This window comes from Indicator indicator, chromosome 14, assembly GCF_027791375.1.
Source record: "Indicator indicator isolate 239-I01 chromosome 14, UM_Iind_1.1, whole genome shotgun sequence".
Taxonomy (NCBI): Eukaryota; Metazoa; Chordata; class Aves; order Piciformes; family Indicatoridae; genus Indicator; species Indicator indicator.
The window spans coordinates 25847702-25863835 of record NC_072023.1 but is presented as its reverse complement, the minus strand read 5'-3'; the positions used below and the strand labels follow the sequence as shown (position 1 = coordinate 25863835).

At 40.7% G+C, this 16134-nt stretch overlaps 1 protein-coding gene across 1 annotated transcript in view; it reads right to left on the bottom strand.

Moving 5' to 3' along the window:
- CACNA1C (calcium voltage-gated channel subunit alpha1 C) overlaps positions 1-16134 on the bottom strand; it is a 698267-nt gene that overhangs the window by 571416 nt on the left and 110717 nt on the right. Inside the window, exons 2-3 of the mRNA XM_054386505.1 lie at positions 11090-11420; positions 6906-7011 (exon numbers count right to left, since the gene is read on the bottom strand). Coding sequence (XP_054242480.1) covers positions 6906-7011; positions 11090-11420 — 437 coding nt within the window. The remainder of the gene's footprint in view (positions 1-6905; positions 7012-11089; positions 11421-16134) is intronic.

The window sequence follows — 16134 nt, the reverse complement described above, 5'->3', positions numbered from 1 at the left end:
CCTTGCACAAGACAGTTCAAGACGCTGACTCCAGAATTCTTGGATATAAAAAATGCTGAAGTTTGTTATGCCAGTCTCTAGAAAAAAAAAATATATATGTATAGCCACACCTACACCTATTGTGTCAGTCTCCTGCAAATGAAAAAGGTTACAAATACTTTCTTTTTTTTTTTTTTTCTACAGGAATCACCTGATCATCAGGACACTTCCATAATTTACCAGTTAATAAAGCAGGTGCATCTTCCTGAACAGCAAGCCCCCTTTTTCCTTCCATAGGAACATTTTCTCCCCACAACATTAAGTGGCAAAAGCACTGACAAGCAAGCAGAGATTCCAGCTTTCCTTTCACAGGGTCCCATTTCAGCTATTACAGAATCAAAGAATCACACAGAAAACATTCTGTTGGAAGAGACCTCCAAGCTCATCCAGCCCAACCTTCCACCCAGCACTGCAGGGTCAGCACTAAACCATGTCCCTAAGCACCATCTCCACACACTGTGCAAACACCTCCAGGGATGGAGACTCCAGCACTGTCCTGGGCAGACCATTCCAATGGCTGAGAACCCTCTCTGGGAAGAAATTACTTCCTAGCATCTAGCCTGAACCCTGCCTGGTACAGCTTGAAATCATTCTCCCTGGTCCTGTTGCTTGCCACCAAGGAGAAGAGGGTGCCCCCTCCTCAATTGCAAATTAGACTGAAGGTGACATCCCACTCTAAGCTCACATATCAACACAAGAGATCTTTTTTCAAATGCAATTGGTGCACAACAGGATTTCTTTCCTGTAAGAATGTGTCGGTGTGAGCTGCAATTCCCCCCCCCACCAACAATAACCAGGCTAGCTCAGTCTGGAAGCAAATGAAGGCTATATTTACAAGCAGAGTCTAAAATCTACAATGAAATGCAATGAATATGTACAAATATACAAAATTCACAACATTCACAAATATATACAATCAACAGAAAAAGCACAACTGATCTCCCTTTGCTTCCCCCAAAGGGGACCCTCCCAAAGGGGCCTCTCTCTCTCCCAGGAGCTTCCCCCCAGGCCCCCCTGGACAGAGAAGCAGAGTTAGTTAGAGCAGAAAGTTGTTAACTTAGCTGCCAAGGTCAGTATGTGTTATCTTCAGCCAGAAGAGAAGAAGAAACAGCAGCCAGACAGCCCAGCAACTGTCCCCACTGCCGAACGCAGAATGTGCAGAATGCCTACTTTGTTTTGGGTAATAGTTCTTAAACATTTCTATCTATCCAATGGAAGTGTTTAGAACAATCGTTATTTTGCTTTCTTACACCCAATAGTGACTTATTTACATTCTTTCACTTTCTCTGTTCTGAACTTTGCAAGGAAAAATTAAAAAGACAGTTTCAAACCATCACAAAGAAGGACAAAGGAGGGAATGCAGAGCTACCAAAACAACAGAGGGAATCTTCTCCTGATATTTATCCAAAGGATAAACAACTGACTGAGTCCTTTCCACAGAACACGTTGCAGACCTTGGTGTTAACCTCATTATGTTATCACCGGGCTGTGCCATTTGGAACTGCCAGGAAAGTGCAAGAAACATTTTCCTCTCTCAGCTCCCTACCTTAGGCAGTCTATAGATTTACCCCTGAGTGTACCTTAGCTCTGATCTAATGCACAATTGGAGGGTTAACAAGCAGAAAGCCTCTATCTCAGTCACAGCCTCTCAAGCAGGCTAACTTTAATCCCCCTCAAACTAGCTCAAATTTTTCCAGCTGTATGAAGAGAATGCATAACTGCTCCTTGCACAGCACCATGAGTGAGCTTTCTCCACTTGGAATACAGGAAAGATCTGGATGTGCTGGAAGGTGTCCAGAGAAGGGCCACGAGGATGAGCAGAGGGCTGGAACTCCTCTCCTATAGAGAAAGACTGAGAGAGTTGAAACTATTCAGTCTGGAGAAAAGAAGGATCTGAGGAGACCTTCTTGTGGCCTTCCAGTATCTGAAGGGGGCTCCAAGAAAGCTGGGGAGGGACTTTTGACGGTGTCAGGGAGTGATAGGACTGGGGGGAATGGAGCAAAACTAGAAGTGGGGAGATTCAGATTGGATGTAAGGAAGGAGTTCTTCCCCATGAGGATGGTGAGACACTGGAACAGGTTGTCCAGGGAGGTTCTTAAGGACAGGCTGGATGTGGCTCTGAGCAATCTGATCTACTGTGAGGTGTTCCTGGCCATGGCAGGGGGGTTGGAACTGGATGATCCTTGAGGTCCCTTTCAACCCTGACAATTCTGTTCTACAAAATTTAAGCAAAGTCTCAGCAGAGTTCATTTACACAGAAAATTCTGCACCCAGACCAATTCCCTTCCACTTGTGCAAGTTCAAGAGCTCTCCAGTGAACACAATGGAAAAGGAAAAGACTGAAACCACTGAAGACAAATCCAGGCATTTCTTATTACTGCATTATATTATTCTGAGATTTTTCTTAAAGACAGTGACAAAGACGCTGCAGTGAGCATAAAATGAAAAAAAAAAAATCAGGTTTTAGTATAAATTGAAAGTGCTTCACAGTCCAAGTTACCGCTCCTGGTGTCAGTAAACATGGCTTGAGGATTTAAAGGCATAATAATAATGCCAATAATAATACTAATACTACTACTAATAATACCACCAATACTAATACTACTAACACTTATAATACTACTACTAACACCAACACTAATACTACTACTAAAAAACATTATTATTGTTGTTATTGTTATTGTTACTGTTGTTATTATTGTTCTAAGTCAGAATGCAGAACGCCAGTGAGAACAAACATGTGGTGTTTGGACTAAATTTCTAACATTGAGCAGCTACTCACAATCCCTCACTAACACAAAAGGGAAGGGGGAGTCTTCTGAATTCAGTTCCAACACTCATACTAATTACTGTGGCATCTTAAAATGGCGTGGGTTGGAAGGAAACTCCAAAGGTCATCTAGTCAGGAGGGACATCCTCAACTAGATCAGGTTGCTCAGAGCCCTGTCCAGCTTCACCTTAAGTATCTCCAGGGATGGAGCCTCAACCACCTCCCTGGGCAACTTGTTCCAGTGTTCCACCACTCTCGTGGTGCAGAGCTTGTTCCTAACGTCCAGACTAAATCTGCTCCTCTCTAATTTCAAACCACTGCCCTTCATCCTGTTACTGCAGGCCTTTGTAAGTAGTCTCTCTCCAGCCTTCTTGTAGCCCCTCATCAGGTACCAGAAGTCTGCTATCAGGACTCCTCAGAGCCTTCTTACCAAAGAAGTCTTGCACCTAAAGACAAGGCTTATTAAAATCAAGATGTCTGTAGCTTGCTGGTTTTGTACAGGCAGATGAGGCATGTGTCTCCACAAGACCTGTGCAGAAGGCATAGAGCAGTAAGGATGCCCTGCCTGACCAATGACTGATCCTACCTCTGACATTCATACCCAACAATTATTTATGAAAACGTTCTTAAGCTATCACTGTTCTACTTGAACAAAGAGGAGAAGCCACTCTGTCATGGATTGAGTTGAACCTGCTGCTGTTACCCACACCATGCTGCAGTCATGCCAGCTTCAAACATGAAAGTTCTGGCTGGAGCCAAGTATTATGGAACTTGAAGATCAGATTGCAACATGGGAGCCTTCCTGTTCTGGTTGCTGCCTCTGGGTCCTTGGGTGGTTGCTTTCTGCAGGCATGGTGGTGGAATGGGTGGGAGTCAGGTAGCTGCTGGGTTTGGTTTTTTATTTTATCATGGGTTTTTTGACCTGGATTTCACTGTGCTGCTGCTGCTGCAAATAGGCTAAGCTAAGGTAATCATGCATTGTATTATTAGATTTATTAGATTATTAGCTAATGTATTTATGCATTGTGAATATGATATCTTATATTAAACTTTTATCTTTTTATCTCAACCCTGAGTTGTGTGTGTTGCTTTCCCCTCACTTTTGTGTTAGAGGAGCAAGAAGGCTAGCCCTTGAGCTAAACACACAGTTCAGAAGTCCTTTGTCTTCTCTCACCACTCTCTACTCCATTAGTTTGTTAAAAGTAACTGATTGCATTTTTACTTCACGCCCCAAAGAAAGTATTATTTGAAAAGTTATGATGAAAGCTTGGAGAAGGCATTCTCAGAGCCCAAGGGAAAAGTAGCAGCTTATTGGAAAGTTTGCATCACTTCCAGACCTTACAAAGCTTTCAGTTACTATCCACCAGATGCTTTCTGTAGTTAGTTTCTTCATAGCTCAAGAAGTTAGGGATGGCTCAGGAAACCAGAGATGAGGGAGCTTCTGTGGTAGCTTTACCTCTAACAAAACTAATATGCAAATTAGAACTGAATCAAGAGTTCTTGCACAGGTGAAAATGTCTTCTGGGCAGTTAGGAAGAGTATGTGCACATTTGGTCAGACTCACATATCTGTGCAGGCTGTTAACCTGTGTGCACACATTGCAGACAGACTCCTTTCCTCTATCACATTATAGACTTTGGAGCTCTAAGCTTCATGGCTCCAAAATAAATCTGATTGCAAAATGCATGCTTACAGGTGGGGGAAAAAAACCCTTAAAAGCAAAATTAAAAAAAAAAAATCACCTGAGTACATGAGCTTTTACAGGAACTTATTACTTACCTCAGGTTCCTTCTAGTCGTTTTCATGCATGGTTTGGCTCTTTGAGAGCAAGGTCCAACTCTTCTGTAGTTCCTACTATCTGGAATAGCTTTCCTTTAACTGAGTTTCATCTATTCTTTCATCCCATTCCAAGACAAAACTATCTCCTTTATTTTTTTTAACCCTTACCCATTTGCCTCTACATCCCATCCCTATTATTCACTGATTACAACATACAACTCTTCACCATTCTGTGACAAGTTTCTGAATGCAGCATATGACATCTGCTCCAAGACTGTGTTTCCCAACAGTACTATCCACGTGCTGGGATAGATGTCCATTACCCTGAGAAAACAAGATAAACCACACCAAGCCCACAAACAGGGATTAACAGGGGATCACAGGACCAAAGGCTACCAAGTTCCAGTGTTTGAGCCACAATGTAGAATGAAATCTTGACCCCATTTTCCATTTTTAATCACCTTTTCCATCAAGACCCAAAGAACAAAGTGTAGTCATGCAGACTTCCCAATTTACTTTCCTCTCCCCTTACTCCTGTCAAAAGCTACTTAGATAAATTAACAATGCCTCCTCATTCTCAAGGATATAACATTTCTAAATCTTCCTGAGATAATTCTTGCTTGTTTGTTTTTGGGTTTGTTGTTTTGTTTTGTTTTGTTTTTTAATAAAATCTTCCTCAAAAGTAAGGGGAAAGCTTTGACAGATTGACGAAATGACGCAAAATACATCTTGGAAAACAGATGCAACTCAGCTCACAAGGTACACATATTTTTTGCAAGCAGAACAGCTTCAATATACCTCATTCAATTATGAAGATACTCCCAACGTAGCATTAGCCAGCAGTCTCCTCACTAAAATGAGACAAACATCCACATCCAATTAAACTCAAGATAAATTAAGAGTCCCCTAACCATCAGCTCTGCTTCATTTTCCTGTTTCAACCTTGCAACTCAAAATGTGCAAGAGGACAAATTAAGAGCCCCCTAACCATCAATTCTTCTTCATTTTCCTGTTTCAGTCTTGCAACTCAACACCTCTTTTATAAACAGCAGATGAACTGAATATGCTTGGGTTTTCGTTTGCGGTTTTTTTTTTTCTTTTTTAATAAAAGATACTCCTTTTTGAAAGGTGCCACACTGAAGTGTCATACACACACCACAACTCATCACTGTTAAACACTAAGTTAAGCTGACAGTGAGACAGCAGCAAGAGAGAAACAAGACTAACTCCCAGATGCTGTCAGTATAGAGAATGGTTAAAGGTTAACAATCACTTCTCTCCTGCCTGCTCCCACATCTTTAAGCTTCTTTAAGAAGCCACAGTGTAAACACACACCACAATTTTTTTGTTTGCCTAGGGTTCTGGCTGTTTCAAACACAGAAGTGCTGTTCCAGCAAAGTCTTATACAACTTGGAGAGATACTTAATCCAATGACTGCCAAGATCAGCATGAATTGTTTTTAATGACAATGTCTATCAGCCATCCCAATTATCCCTGCTTTGGAAGCATGGCCTTTGTTTTCCTCCTCTGTAACTCCAAAATTGCTTAGACCTTAGTAAATTTTAATCAGGAAATAGCCTCCCAACTCTTAAACTCGGAGCACTAAGTTCTCATCATGATCCAACCAGACAAGCAGGAGATTCTGTTACACATTTGAGAGGAAGAAAAATGTCCTCTGCTAATCAAGTAAATCATGTTGCAGAGCTGGTTTGTGTTGTGCCCTTAGTGAACAGAATTCTTTACTATGGTTTCATGTTAGGCCAAAAGTAGTCTCACTTTTTCTATGGACAGCTCTATCCCAAAGCATCAACATTAGCATCAGTAGCAACAGAGGAATAGCTCTATTTCCCCACTGAGAGTGAAGAAAACTAAAACAGCCAAAAAACCTCCAATCAAACACTGTTCAAACACATTGCCTGTGAAAGGGGAGCTCATGTATCACCTGAGGACAGCATTCATTTCACAGGGGCATTTTGTAAGCCAAAACCCCAGCCATACAATCCACAATTCAAAGATTTCTTCAGCCAACACCTGCAGTTTCCAACTTACCAACCACTTTCGCAGAATGCAGAGGTTTGTTAACCACAGCATCACACACAGCAGCAGCAGACTTTCTGAAACACTGTTTTGTAAAGCCAGATCAACTGAAACAGGAGCTAACCTCAAGAGAAGGCACACCACACCCAACACCACTTTCCACATAAGTGTATCCACCAAAGAAGAGAATAGAATCCACGTGGCCTAGCTTACGACAGTCCGTCCCATTACTTCAAAAGGATTTTCACAAGAGTAAGACTAAAGAACCATCAGGACTTACCAGATTGGAATTGGTGGCATTGGAATCATCTTCTGGAAAGGGGATATAGATAGCTAAGGCCACACAATTGGCAAAAATAGTCAGTAAAATAATTATTTCAAATGGTCTGAGGAATGGAGTTAAGGAAATCATTCCAAAGTGTGCACAGACAAATTAAAAAAGAAAAAAAATAAATAAAACAAACAAACAAAAAATCAGAAGAATTCTGTTTAAAGAAACATTCCAAGGCTCTTCTATTCTGAAAAGAAACACATGTCTTTTTTTAAGTGTTTTTAGGAGCTCTCAGCCAAGAATCTTCCTAATATGTCAAAAGCAGAGCAGGCCAGTCGCGTGCCAGAGTAAACACCCATTTCTTAGAAGTTTTTTTTTTTTTTTCCTCTTTTATTTATATAGCTTGCATTTCCCCTATTTTCCTTCAAGTGTGGCTGCACTATTTTTAAGAGCAGAAACCTGTTCTAAAAAGGTTGCCATCTTTCCTCTTATGGTTACTTTCCCTCAGTCCTGTCCCTTAGCATTTACAAACCCTGGAATCATTTTTAACAGCAGTTTGGGGGTTGGTCTTTTTTGTTGTTGTTGTTATTGTTATTGCTGTATTTTTTCCCCATTCTTTTTTCAGTCTCTCTCATATCTCAGAGTTAAACACAAGAGCCCAGATATACTTGCATACAGTTGGAAGACATTTAAGTGATGACAAATTTTGTTGAGGCAAAGAAGAGCTTTTGGCCAAGACATACTTACACCACACGTTGCCATGTATTGCTTGTTTGGCTTCAGAATTATTTAAAGGAGGATTTCTTTTCTTTGCATTTCATTCAGCATCATATGGAAAACAAACGTGCCTGCACACTCTATTAGGGACATCAGGAAGCTAAGAATTCCTTATGACAGAGAAACCAGCTCCAATTCAGAGGCAGTTCACTACTCTCTGCTACTCTGGAGGAAACAGAGGAACAGGATAGGACAAGGAGAATGCCAAGTATAACCTGTGCCATAGATTACAGTGGAGCAGGAATTTATCTGCCATGGGACTGGCTTTGCGCTGTTGCCAAATGTCACCACAACATCTTTAATTTTGGTCAGCTATGGCAGCTTTAGGCTGAGGCCTAGGAAAGTCCCCTAGAAAATAGTAGAAAGGTACATAAATGATCATTGGATATAAAAGGAAAATAATGATAAGGTTTAAATAATTCCATTGGCCTGATAACTGGCATAAAGTTAATTGCATGAACTATCCTGCCTCTTTTTTTGTCTCTTGCTCCAGCTGATGGCTTTGCTTGGCTTGCTGAGCTGACCTTGGCTGCGTTCTTTGTTGTGGCTAAATACTAACAAGCTACATTCTTTGCTTTCTCCTTTCTCTTTCTTTTCATTGTATGGGAGGGGGGTTATCTGGTAGCTCCTGGTTTTGTCCAGGGAGGTCTTTGTGTTGTTTATAAATTGTAAATATATGTGAATATATATATATATATTGTACATATTCATTGCATTTCATATTTCTAGATTTTAGTTTGCTTCTAAATGTAGCTTCACTTGCTTCCAAAATCTTCTGAGCCAGTCTGGTGATTTATTTTAGGGGTAATTCTCCAAATTGATGTTGGGGGGATAATTCCTACCCCATAACATCAGCAGATTCCTGTTCTCAAAAAGTTTTAGCAGGAAGGAACTGGAGGTGAGGATATGCAGCAGCCTGAACCACAAGATACACAAGAAGCAGCAGACTACTGTGCTTAAACCTGTGAATCACAGGAGATAAAATATAATGTGGAGGAAGAGCAGAGCAGGGCAGGCAGATTACATGTGAAATCAACAGGGCTTCTAAGATACCTCTATCTATATACTATAGACACTGTATCTATAAAGATCTGAATTTCCATTGGCTTTCCTTCCCCTAAGTGTTTTTTATTTCCTAGATTTGTTGGGGTTTACAGGATTATTATCTATGAACTTAACACTGTTTATGCACGTTTCCTTTTACTTTTATTCTCTTTTTGCAGTGTAAAACTAAAATGGTATCAAATCTACAGAGACACTGAACACATAGAAGAAAACTAAACACACACCTAACTCTTCGCAAACTAAGGGAATTGGGAATTGCTTCATTTTACTTTTTCTTAGATTCAATTGCAGCTTCAGGCTGTGAATGCTATAAAGTTTGGGCAAGCAACACCACAGAAGTACCAGTTGGTATTCTTTTAATATCTACCACACTTAGACTTTAGTGGTTTGTGAAACTATTCTAAGCTTTTCTCAGTGGTTTTTGGCACTTAGGGGGAAAAAACAAATAAAACAACTAAAGTAAGAGGCAGGGGGGGGTGGAACTAGATGGTCCTTGGGGTCCCTTCCAACCCTGATGACTCTGTGAGAACAAAACTAAACATCATCACAGCCTTTGATATTATAACTTGCCACTGAAGGGTTCTATGTTTATAAACACTAAATGAGGGTTCTGATGGAATAAACAAAAACCACTTCCATCAACTCACCTAAACCCAAACAGGACCCAAAAATGTGATCATCAGCATCTCTTGATTGCTTTGATTGCATTTTTTTCTCTCTCTTGATCTTAGCAGTGCTGTATCCTGTTCTACAACACATCATTCATTGCTGATCTTATTCATTTATCAAGCGTCACTCTCTGTTCTTCCTCTAAAGATGTGTGGTTACTGGGGTGCTGACAAGTAAACCAATTTTCAGCTTCATCCTATTAGTCATCATCTATCATCTTATGCTTAAAGTATCAGAGCTATGCCAGAAGGGATAAAAAGTAGCAAACTTAATCAGGGGGATTAAAAAATTAGCATCTGAAGGGAAAAAGGAACAGGCAAGTAGGTAGTTTAAGGACATCTAAGAATTGACAGGAGCATTTTTAACAAGTTCTTCATCTGAAAATATGTCAGGAAGACCTAATATACTCATATTCTGTTCTCATCTTTCTAACATCCCACCAGACCTCCCAAGGAACAATATTATCACATTGTCTTAAATGCCATCATTCATTTTTTATCATATTAACTACTGCCAAGCTCTGTACTGCCTTCCCTTGACGTGCTTATCTATCCCTAACACAATGATTTTCCTTTTGTATTTACTACAGAACCCCATTAGCTGACAATTACTGTTCAGGATTAGTCCTGGTTTCTCTCTGGGGAAGCCAGGGAGTTGTATTTTATTTCAGTTTGTGTTTCACACCATATTCTCAATTTTCAGCATGTGCTGATGAGAGTTTGGTGACTAAAAAGGCTCTGCTCCTTCCACGTGACAAAGCCAAAGGTCAAACTCTCACTGACTTTGCAGGGAAGCAGCACTGAGCCTCACCTTCTGCAGTTCTGTGCCAGTGGTTATCATCCATCATCTGGAAGAGTTTGTCTCTTGTTAAACTCCTTGAGCTGGCCCTGTGCTACAACTGTACATGTTGCAGGACTGCTTTAACTCTTTCTCTTTGCTTCTAGATAACAGGCATCTCTTACCACACATTAGTGAGCCTTACTAGTTTAAGTGGAATTCCAATATAATTAACAGACCTCAGCTTGTTTCAGGGTCTTATCACATACTTTTGGGGTTGTTTATTTTTTCTCCTTCTTCTGCTTCATTCTTTTGTCCATATTGTAAAAAGTCTGATTTCATGAGATTACTAACAAAGTATGAATTCTGAAGACATTTTATTAAACATCAGAAAAGAGAAACAGCGCTTTAAAAAATCTGAAGTATTAGTAAAACCAAGAGCGAAGGTTAAGTGCAAGGTACCAGAGCTGTTTGTAAGTGCAAGGTACCAGAGCTGTTTAACTGGTGGCACCTCCTTAAGCACCTGCAAAAAAAAGTAAGCCTGCAGCTACTATCAGCTCCATGGGTCAGTTCACTTCTGACCTCACATATCTTGCATACCTCCCACTGATTTCATCCTGGACCCATGTTTTTAAAAGAGCAGAACTGAACCCCTAACCTCTATCATTTCAACTTCTAGTGGTTTCTTACACAAGGGTATAGCTAAAGCTTCAGTCCTAAACTTCTTCTGCTCCCCACCATAAATGATCTCTCATTGAAGATACCAAAACCTACTCATCTAACTTTACATCCCCAGCGGCGCCTTTCAACTTAACGCCCCGATTCCTTCACACGGATGGAGCAGTGCCCGATGTGCGCACACAATTCACACACAAATATTTGTTTGCTCTAAACAAGAGGATCACAAAGGATATTTCCATTCAACGATGCTGATGCATGCCCTCCGGATGGGATTTTTCAGTGTTAGACACAGCAGTGCCCGGGGAGGACGTGTAGCTGTGGTGGTACCCTGTTTTTTCTGCTTCCCATACTGCTGCCGTTTCCTCTGCGTGGAGCTAGCCGTGGATATTGTTGCATTGCCAGCACTGCCCATCAGCTTGGCTTGCCTGGCCGCATCAATCGCAGCTTGCCAGGACAGAGCCGCCCCTGGGGTAGGGATATGCTCTGGAGCAAGCCCTGCAGCTGCATTGGCATTCATGTTGGCATGAGCTGGACGGGGACTCCCATAGTTGGAACCTGCAAAATTAAAAATAAATTAATGTTTTTTTTTAATTAAATTTTTAAAAAATATTTTTTAAAAAAATTAAATTTAAAAAATTTAAAATAAATTATTTTTTAAAATTCAAGTAAAAAAATTTTAAAATACATGTAAATTTTTAAAATTAATTCAAAATTTTAAAATAAAATGTAAAATTGAAAATAGAATTCAAAATTTTAAAATAAAATTTTAAAAGTAAAATTGAATTAATTTTTTTAAATTAAAAATTAAATTTCAAAAATTAATTGGAAAATAAAAATGAAATTTTAACTTTTAATTTAAATATTTAAAATTAAAATTAAGAATGGAATTAAAAAATTAAAAATTAAATTTTAACATGTTAAAATTTAAAATTTTAAACATTAAATTTAAACATTAAACCCAACAATTTTAAAATTGGACTCGATGACCTTTGAGGTCTCTTCCAGCCTTCTTAAAAAAATTAAATTTAAAAAAATAAAATTAATATTAAAAATATAAAAATTAAATTTAAAAAATAAAAATTATATTTAAAAATTAAAATTTAAATAAAATTTAAAATTAAATTTAAAAATAAAAATAATTAAAAACAAAACATAGGGAAAAAAACCCAAAACCACAAAACCAAACCCACAAGATAAATTCCTGAAGACATTTTTAAGCAACTGAAAAGAGAAACAGCACTTTCAAAAATCTTAAATATCAGTAAAACCAAGACCTAAGGTTAAGTGCAAAATACCAACTCAAAGCCTTCACTTTAAAGTTATGCTACTATATAATCATATGTCTTGCAACGGTCTTCCAACAAGACCCAATGCACATGGAGCCCTTAGAAGTGCTTCCAATCCATACAATCTTGAGAAATTCATAGAAAAGAAACTGCCCTTCTTTTACCCACTCATTTTCCATTTTTACCCACCCATTTCGCAACTTAAAGCTAAAAGGTGAGGTGAGTTCTCACCACTTCATCATACAGACGTTGCAGCATTGCCTTACTTAAGACATGGCAAAACACTCCAATTAAATTCTAAATGCCCATCATCAAAATCCTTACATTTTCAAGATCACCCAAAGTAAAGTGAAGTTTTAACAATGAGCTTAATTCTCTCTGCTAACAGTACATAGCTACATAAGCATAAGATCTTCCTGACTAGAAGGTACACTGAAGCAGAAACTGGAACACAAAGGCAGCATTTGTGCAGAAAGCTTATGCCAACCAGCATACATTTAGAGACTGGAACTGATTCCTTGTCCTGAGAAGCTGAATTTAAGCTAGACTAACTATTGAAATCAGTGCAGGAACAATCACCTTACAACTGTGTATTAAGGAGGATGCTAAGACCTACCAGTCCCAAGTTTTGTGCCTCTTCTAGGCAAAAACTGAGGGAGTACACATCGACAGAATGTCAGGTGGCATGTGGCTGATGTTCAGAAGGTCTTGGTGGTAAAAAAAACTAAAGTCACCCTTTCAACCTGGTGCTCCATAGCTTCATTAAAGACACTGAAGTCACCTCTGCCTCTTCAACCCAGATTCAAACTTCAGTCACTTCAAAATGCTGAAGGGAGTGGAACATCTTCCTTATGAGGAGAGCCTGAGGGAGCTGAGGGCTCTGTAGCTTGGAGAGGAGGAGCCTGAGAGGTGACCTCCTTCATGTTGATAAAGATGTGCAGAGTGAGTGCCCAGAGGCAGGAGCCAGGCTCTGCTGGGTGATGCCCAATGCCAGCACAAGGGGCAATGGTGGAAGTTGAGGAATAGGAAGTTCCATGGAAATAGGAGGAAACACTTTTTTCCCTGTGAGGGTGATAGAACACTGGAACAGGCTACCCAGAGAGGTTGTGGAGTCTTCCTCTCTGGAGATATTCCAAACCCACCTGGATGTGTTCCTGTGTGATCTGCTCTAGGTGTGCTCCTGCTCTGGCAGGAGGGTTACACTGGATGAGCTTTGGAGGTCCCTTCCAGCCCCTCACATTCTGTGATTCAAAATGAGGAAATTTTGAAACTTCAAAACAGATTCCCTTACTCTTTGGAGTACACTTCAACGAAGACATGTGAGAACTTGTGAAAGATCAACTGAATTATGTCACAGGCATTTCACAGAAGAAAACAATCAGCCATGTTAGAAAAGTGCAACAGGAAAGCTACACAAGGTCATGAGAGCAAGCTGTGTCGGTGTGAGCTGAAATTCCCCCCCCCACCAACAATAACCAGGCTAGCTCAGTCTGGAAGCAAATGAAAAGCTGTATTTACAAGCAGAGTCTAAAATCTACAATGAAATGCAATGAATATGTACAAATATACAAAATTCACAACATTCACAAATATATACAATCAACAGAAAAAGCACAATCGATCTCCCTTTGCTTCCCCCCAATGGGACCCTCCCAAAGGGGCCTCTCTCTCCCAGGAGCTTCCCCCCCAGACCCCCCTGGACAGAGAAGCAGAGTTAGTTAGAGCAGAAAGTTGTTAACTTAGCTGCCAAGGTCAATACGTGTTATCTTCAGCCAGAAGAGAAGAAGAAACAGCAGCCAGACAGCCCAACAACTGCCCCCACTGCCGAACGCAGAATGCCTACTTTGTTTTGGGTAATAGTTCTTAAACATTTCTATCTATCCAATGGAAGTGTTTAGAACAATCGTTATTTTGCTTTCTTACACCCAATAGTGACTTATTTACATTCTTTCACTTTCTCTGTTCTGAACTTTGCAAGGAAAAATTAAAAAGACAGTTTCAAACCATCACAGTCCACCCCTTCTAAACAATTCCATTGGCTGCTACTACCATTTATCTAATCTAAAATAATATCTACAACAATAGGTGAATAAAGACCATAGTCCATTCCGGCTATCTCAGATGTAGATGATTCAAAAGAGTCAAATCACAGGAAAAACAGCAAACAGCTTGTTTCCTCGCAGATGAAGCGATGAAAGGAACAGGGACTCTCAGGTGACTCAGGGCTCTCAGGGTTCGTGCACCGTAGATCTCATGAACTCTCCTCTTGGGCGTGATGCTGTGTCTCCGCAACACTGAATTTAACCTCTCTCAGCCAAAGTTAGATTTCTTTGTGGAATACACTGAATTTCACCATTTTCTTGCATCACCCAATAGGTGTGACCAGGACCTTCAGCAGAAACCACCCCTCGGACAGGTTTGGCCTCTCCTGAAGGAGAAAATACCCAAACAGTTTTGCCTAACAGATTCTTTTCTCTGATAACAGGAACTCTATCACCTTCCTCCTTTCGCAACAAATCTGATTGGGCAGGTCCAGCTCGATTCACTGAACCTCTACTATTCACCAACCAGGTTGCTTGTGCTAAATGTTTCTCCCAGTTTTTCAAAGATCCACCCCCCATGGCTTTGAGAGTGGTTTTCAGCAAACCGTTGTAGCGTTCGATCTTCCCTGCAGCTGGTGCATAGTAGGGAATGTGGAATATCCACTCGATGCCGTGCTCTTTGGCCCAGTTTTTTACAAGATTGTTCTTGAAATGAGTTCCATTGTCTGACTCAATCCTCTCTGGAGTTCCGTGTCTCCACAGGATTTGTCTCTCCAGACCAAGAATGGTGTTACGTGCAGTTGCATGAGGAACTGGATAAGTTTCCAGCCATCCAGTGCTTGCCTCTACCATAGTCAGCACATACTGCTTACCAGATCGAGAACGAGGTAGAGTGATGTAGTCAATCTGCCAGGCTTCACCATACTTGTACTTGGACCATCGGTCACCGTACCACAAGGGCTTGATCCGCTTTGCCTGCTTAATAGCAGCACAAATGTCACAGTCATGGATGACTTGTGTGATAGCATCCATGGAAATGTCAATGGATCTGTCACGAGCCCATCGGTAGGTTGCATCTCTGCCTTGATGTCCTGACGAGTCATGGGCCCACCGAGCTAAGAACAGCTCACCTCGGTGTTTCCAGTCAAGATCAGGATCAGGATCAGAGTTTGTGTCCACCTGGGAAACTCTTGCAGCTAGATCTGCCTGATGGTTGTGTTGTTGTTCCTCAGTAGCTTTGCTCTTAGGAATGTGAGCATCGATGTGTCTCACTTTCACTGGGATTCTCTCAATGCGAGCAGCAATGTCTTGCCACAGATCTGCAGCCCAGATTGGCTTTCCTTTCCTCTGCCAGCCATTCTTCTTCCAGTCTTTCAGCCAACCCCACAAGGCATTGGCTACCATCCATGAGTCAGTGTAGAGATAAAGCTTTGGTCATCTCTCACGTTCAGCTACGTTAAGAGCTAGCTGGACAGCTTTTACCTCTGCAAATTGACTGGATTCTCCTTCTCCATCTCTCGCTTCTGCAACTCTGCGCATTGGACTCCACACTGCAGACTTCCATCTCCGCTTGTTTCCAACCAGACGACAGGAACCGTCTGTGAACAAAGCATATCTCTTTTCATCATCAGACAGATCACTGTAAGGAGGAGCTTCCTCAGCACGAGCTACTCTCTCCTCTGGAGGTTTAGCACAGCTTGTGCCTTCTGGCCAGTTTGTGATCACCTCCACCAAACCAGGCCTTTCGAGATTTCCCATTCGAGCTCGCTGTGTTATCAGAGCCATCCACTTAGACCAGGTAGCATCTGTTGCATGATTGTGGTGAAGAACCTTTGCCCTTGAACATCCAATTCAGAACTGGCAATCTAGGAGCTAGAAGAAGTTGTGATTCAGTTCCAATCACTTCAGAAGCAGCTTTCACTCCTTCATAAGCAGCTAAAA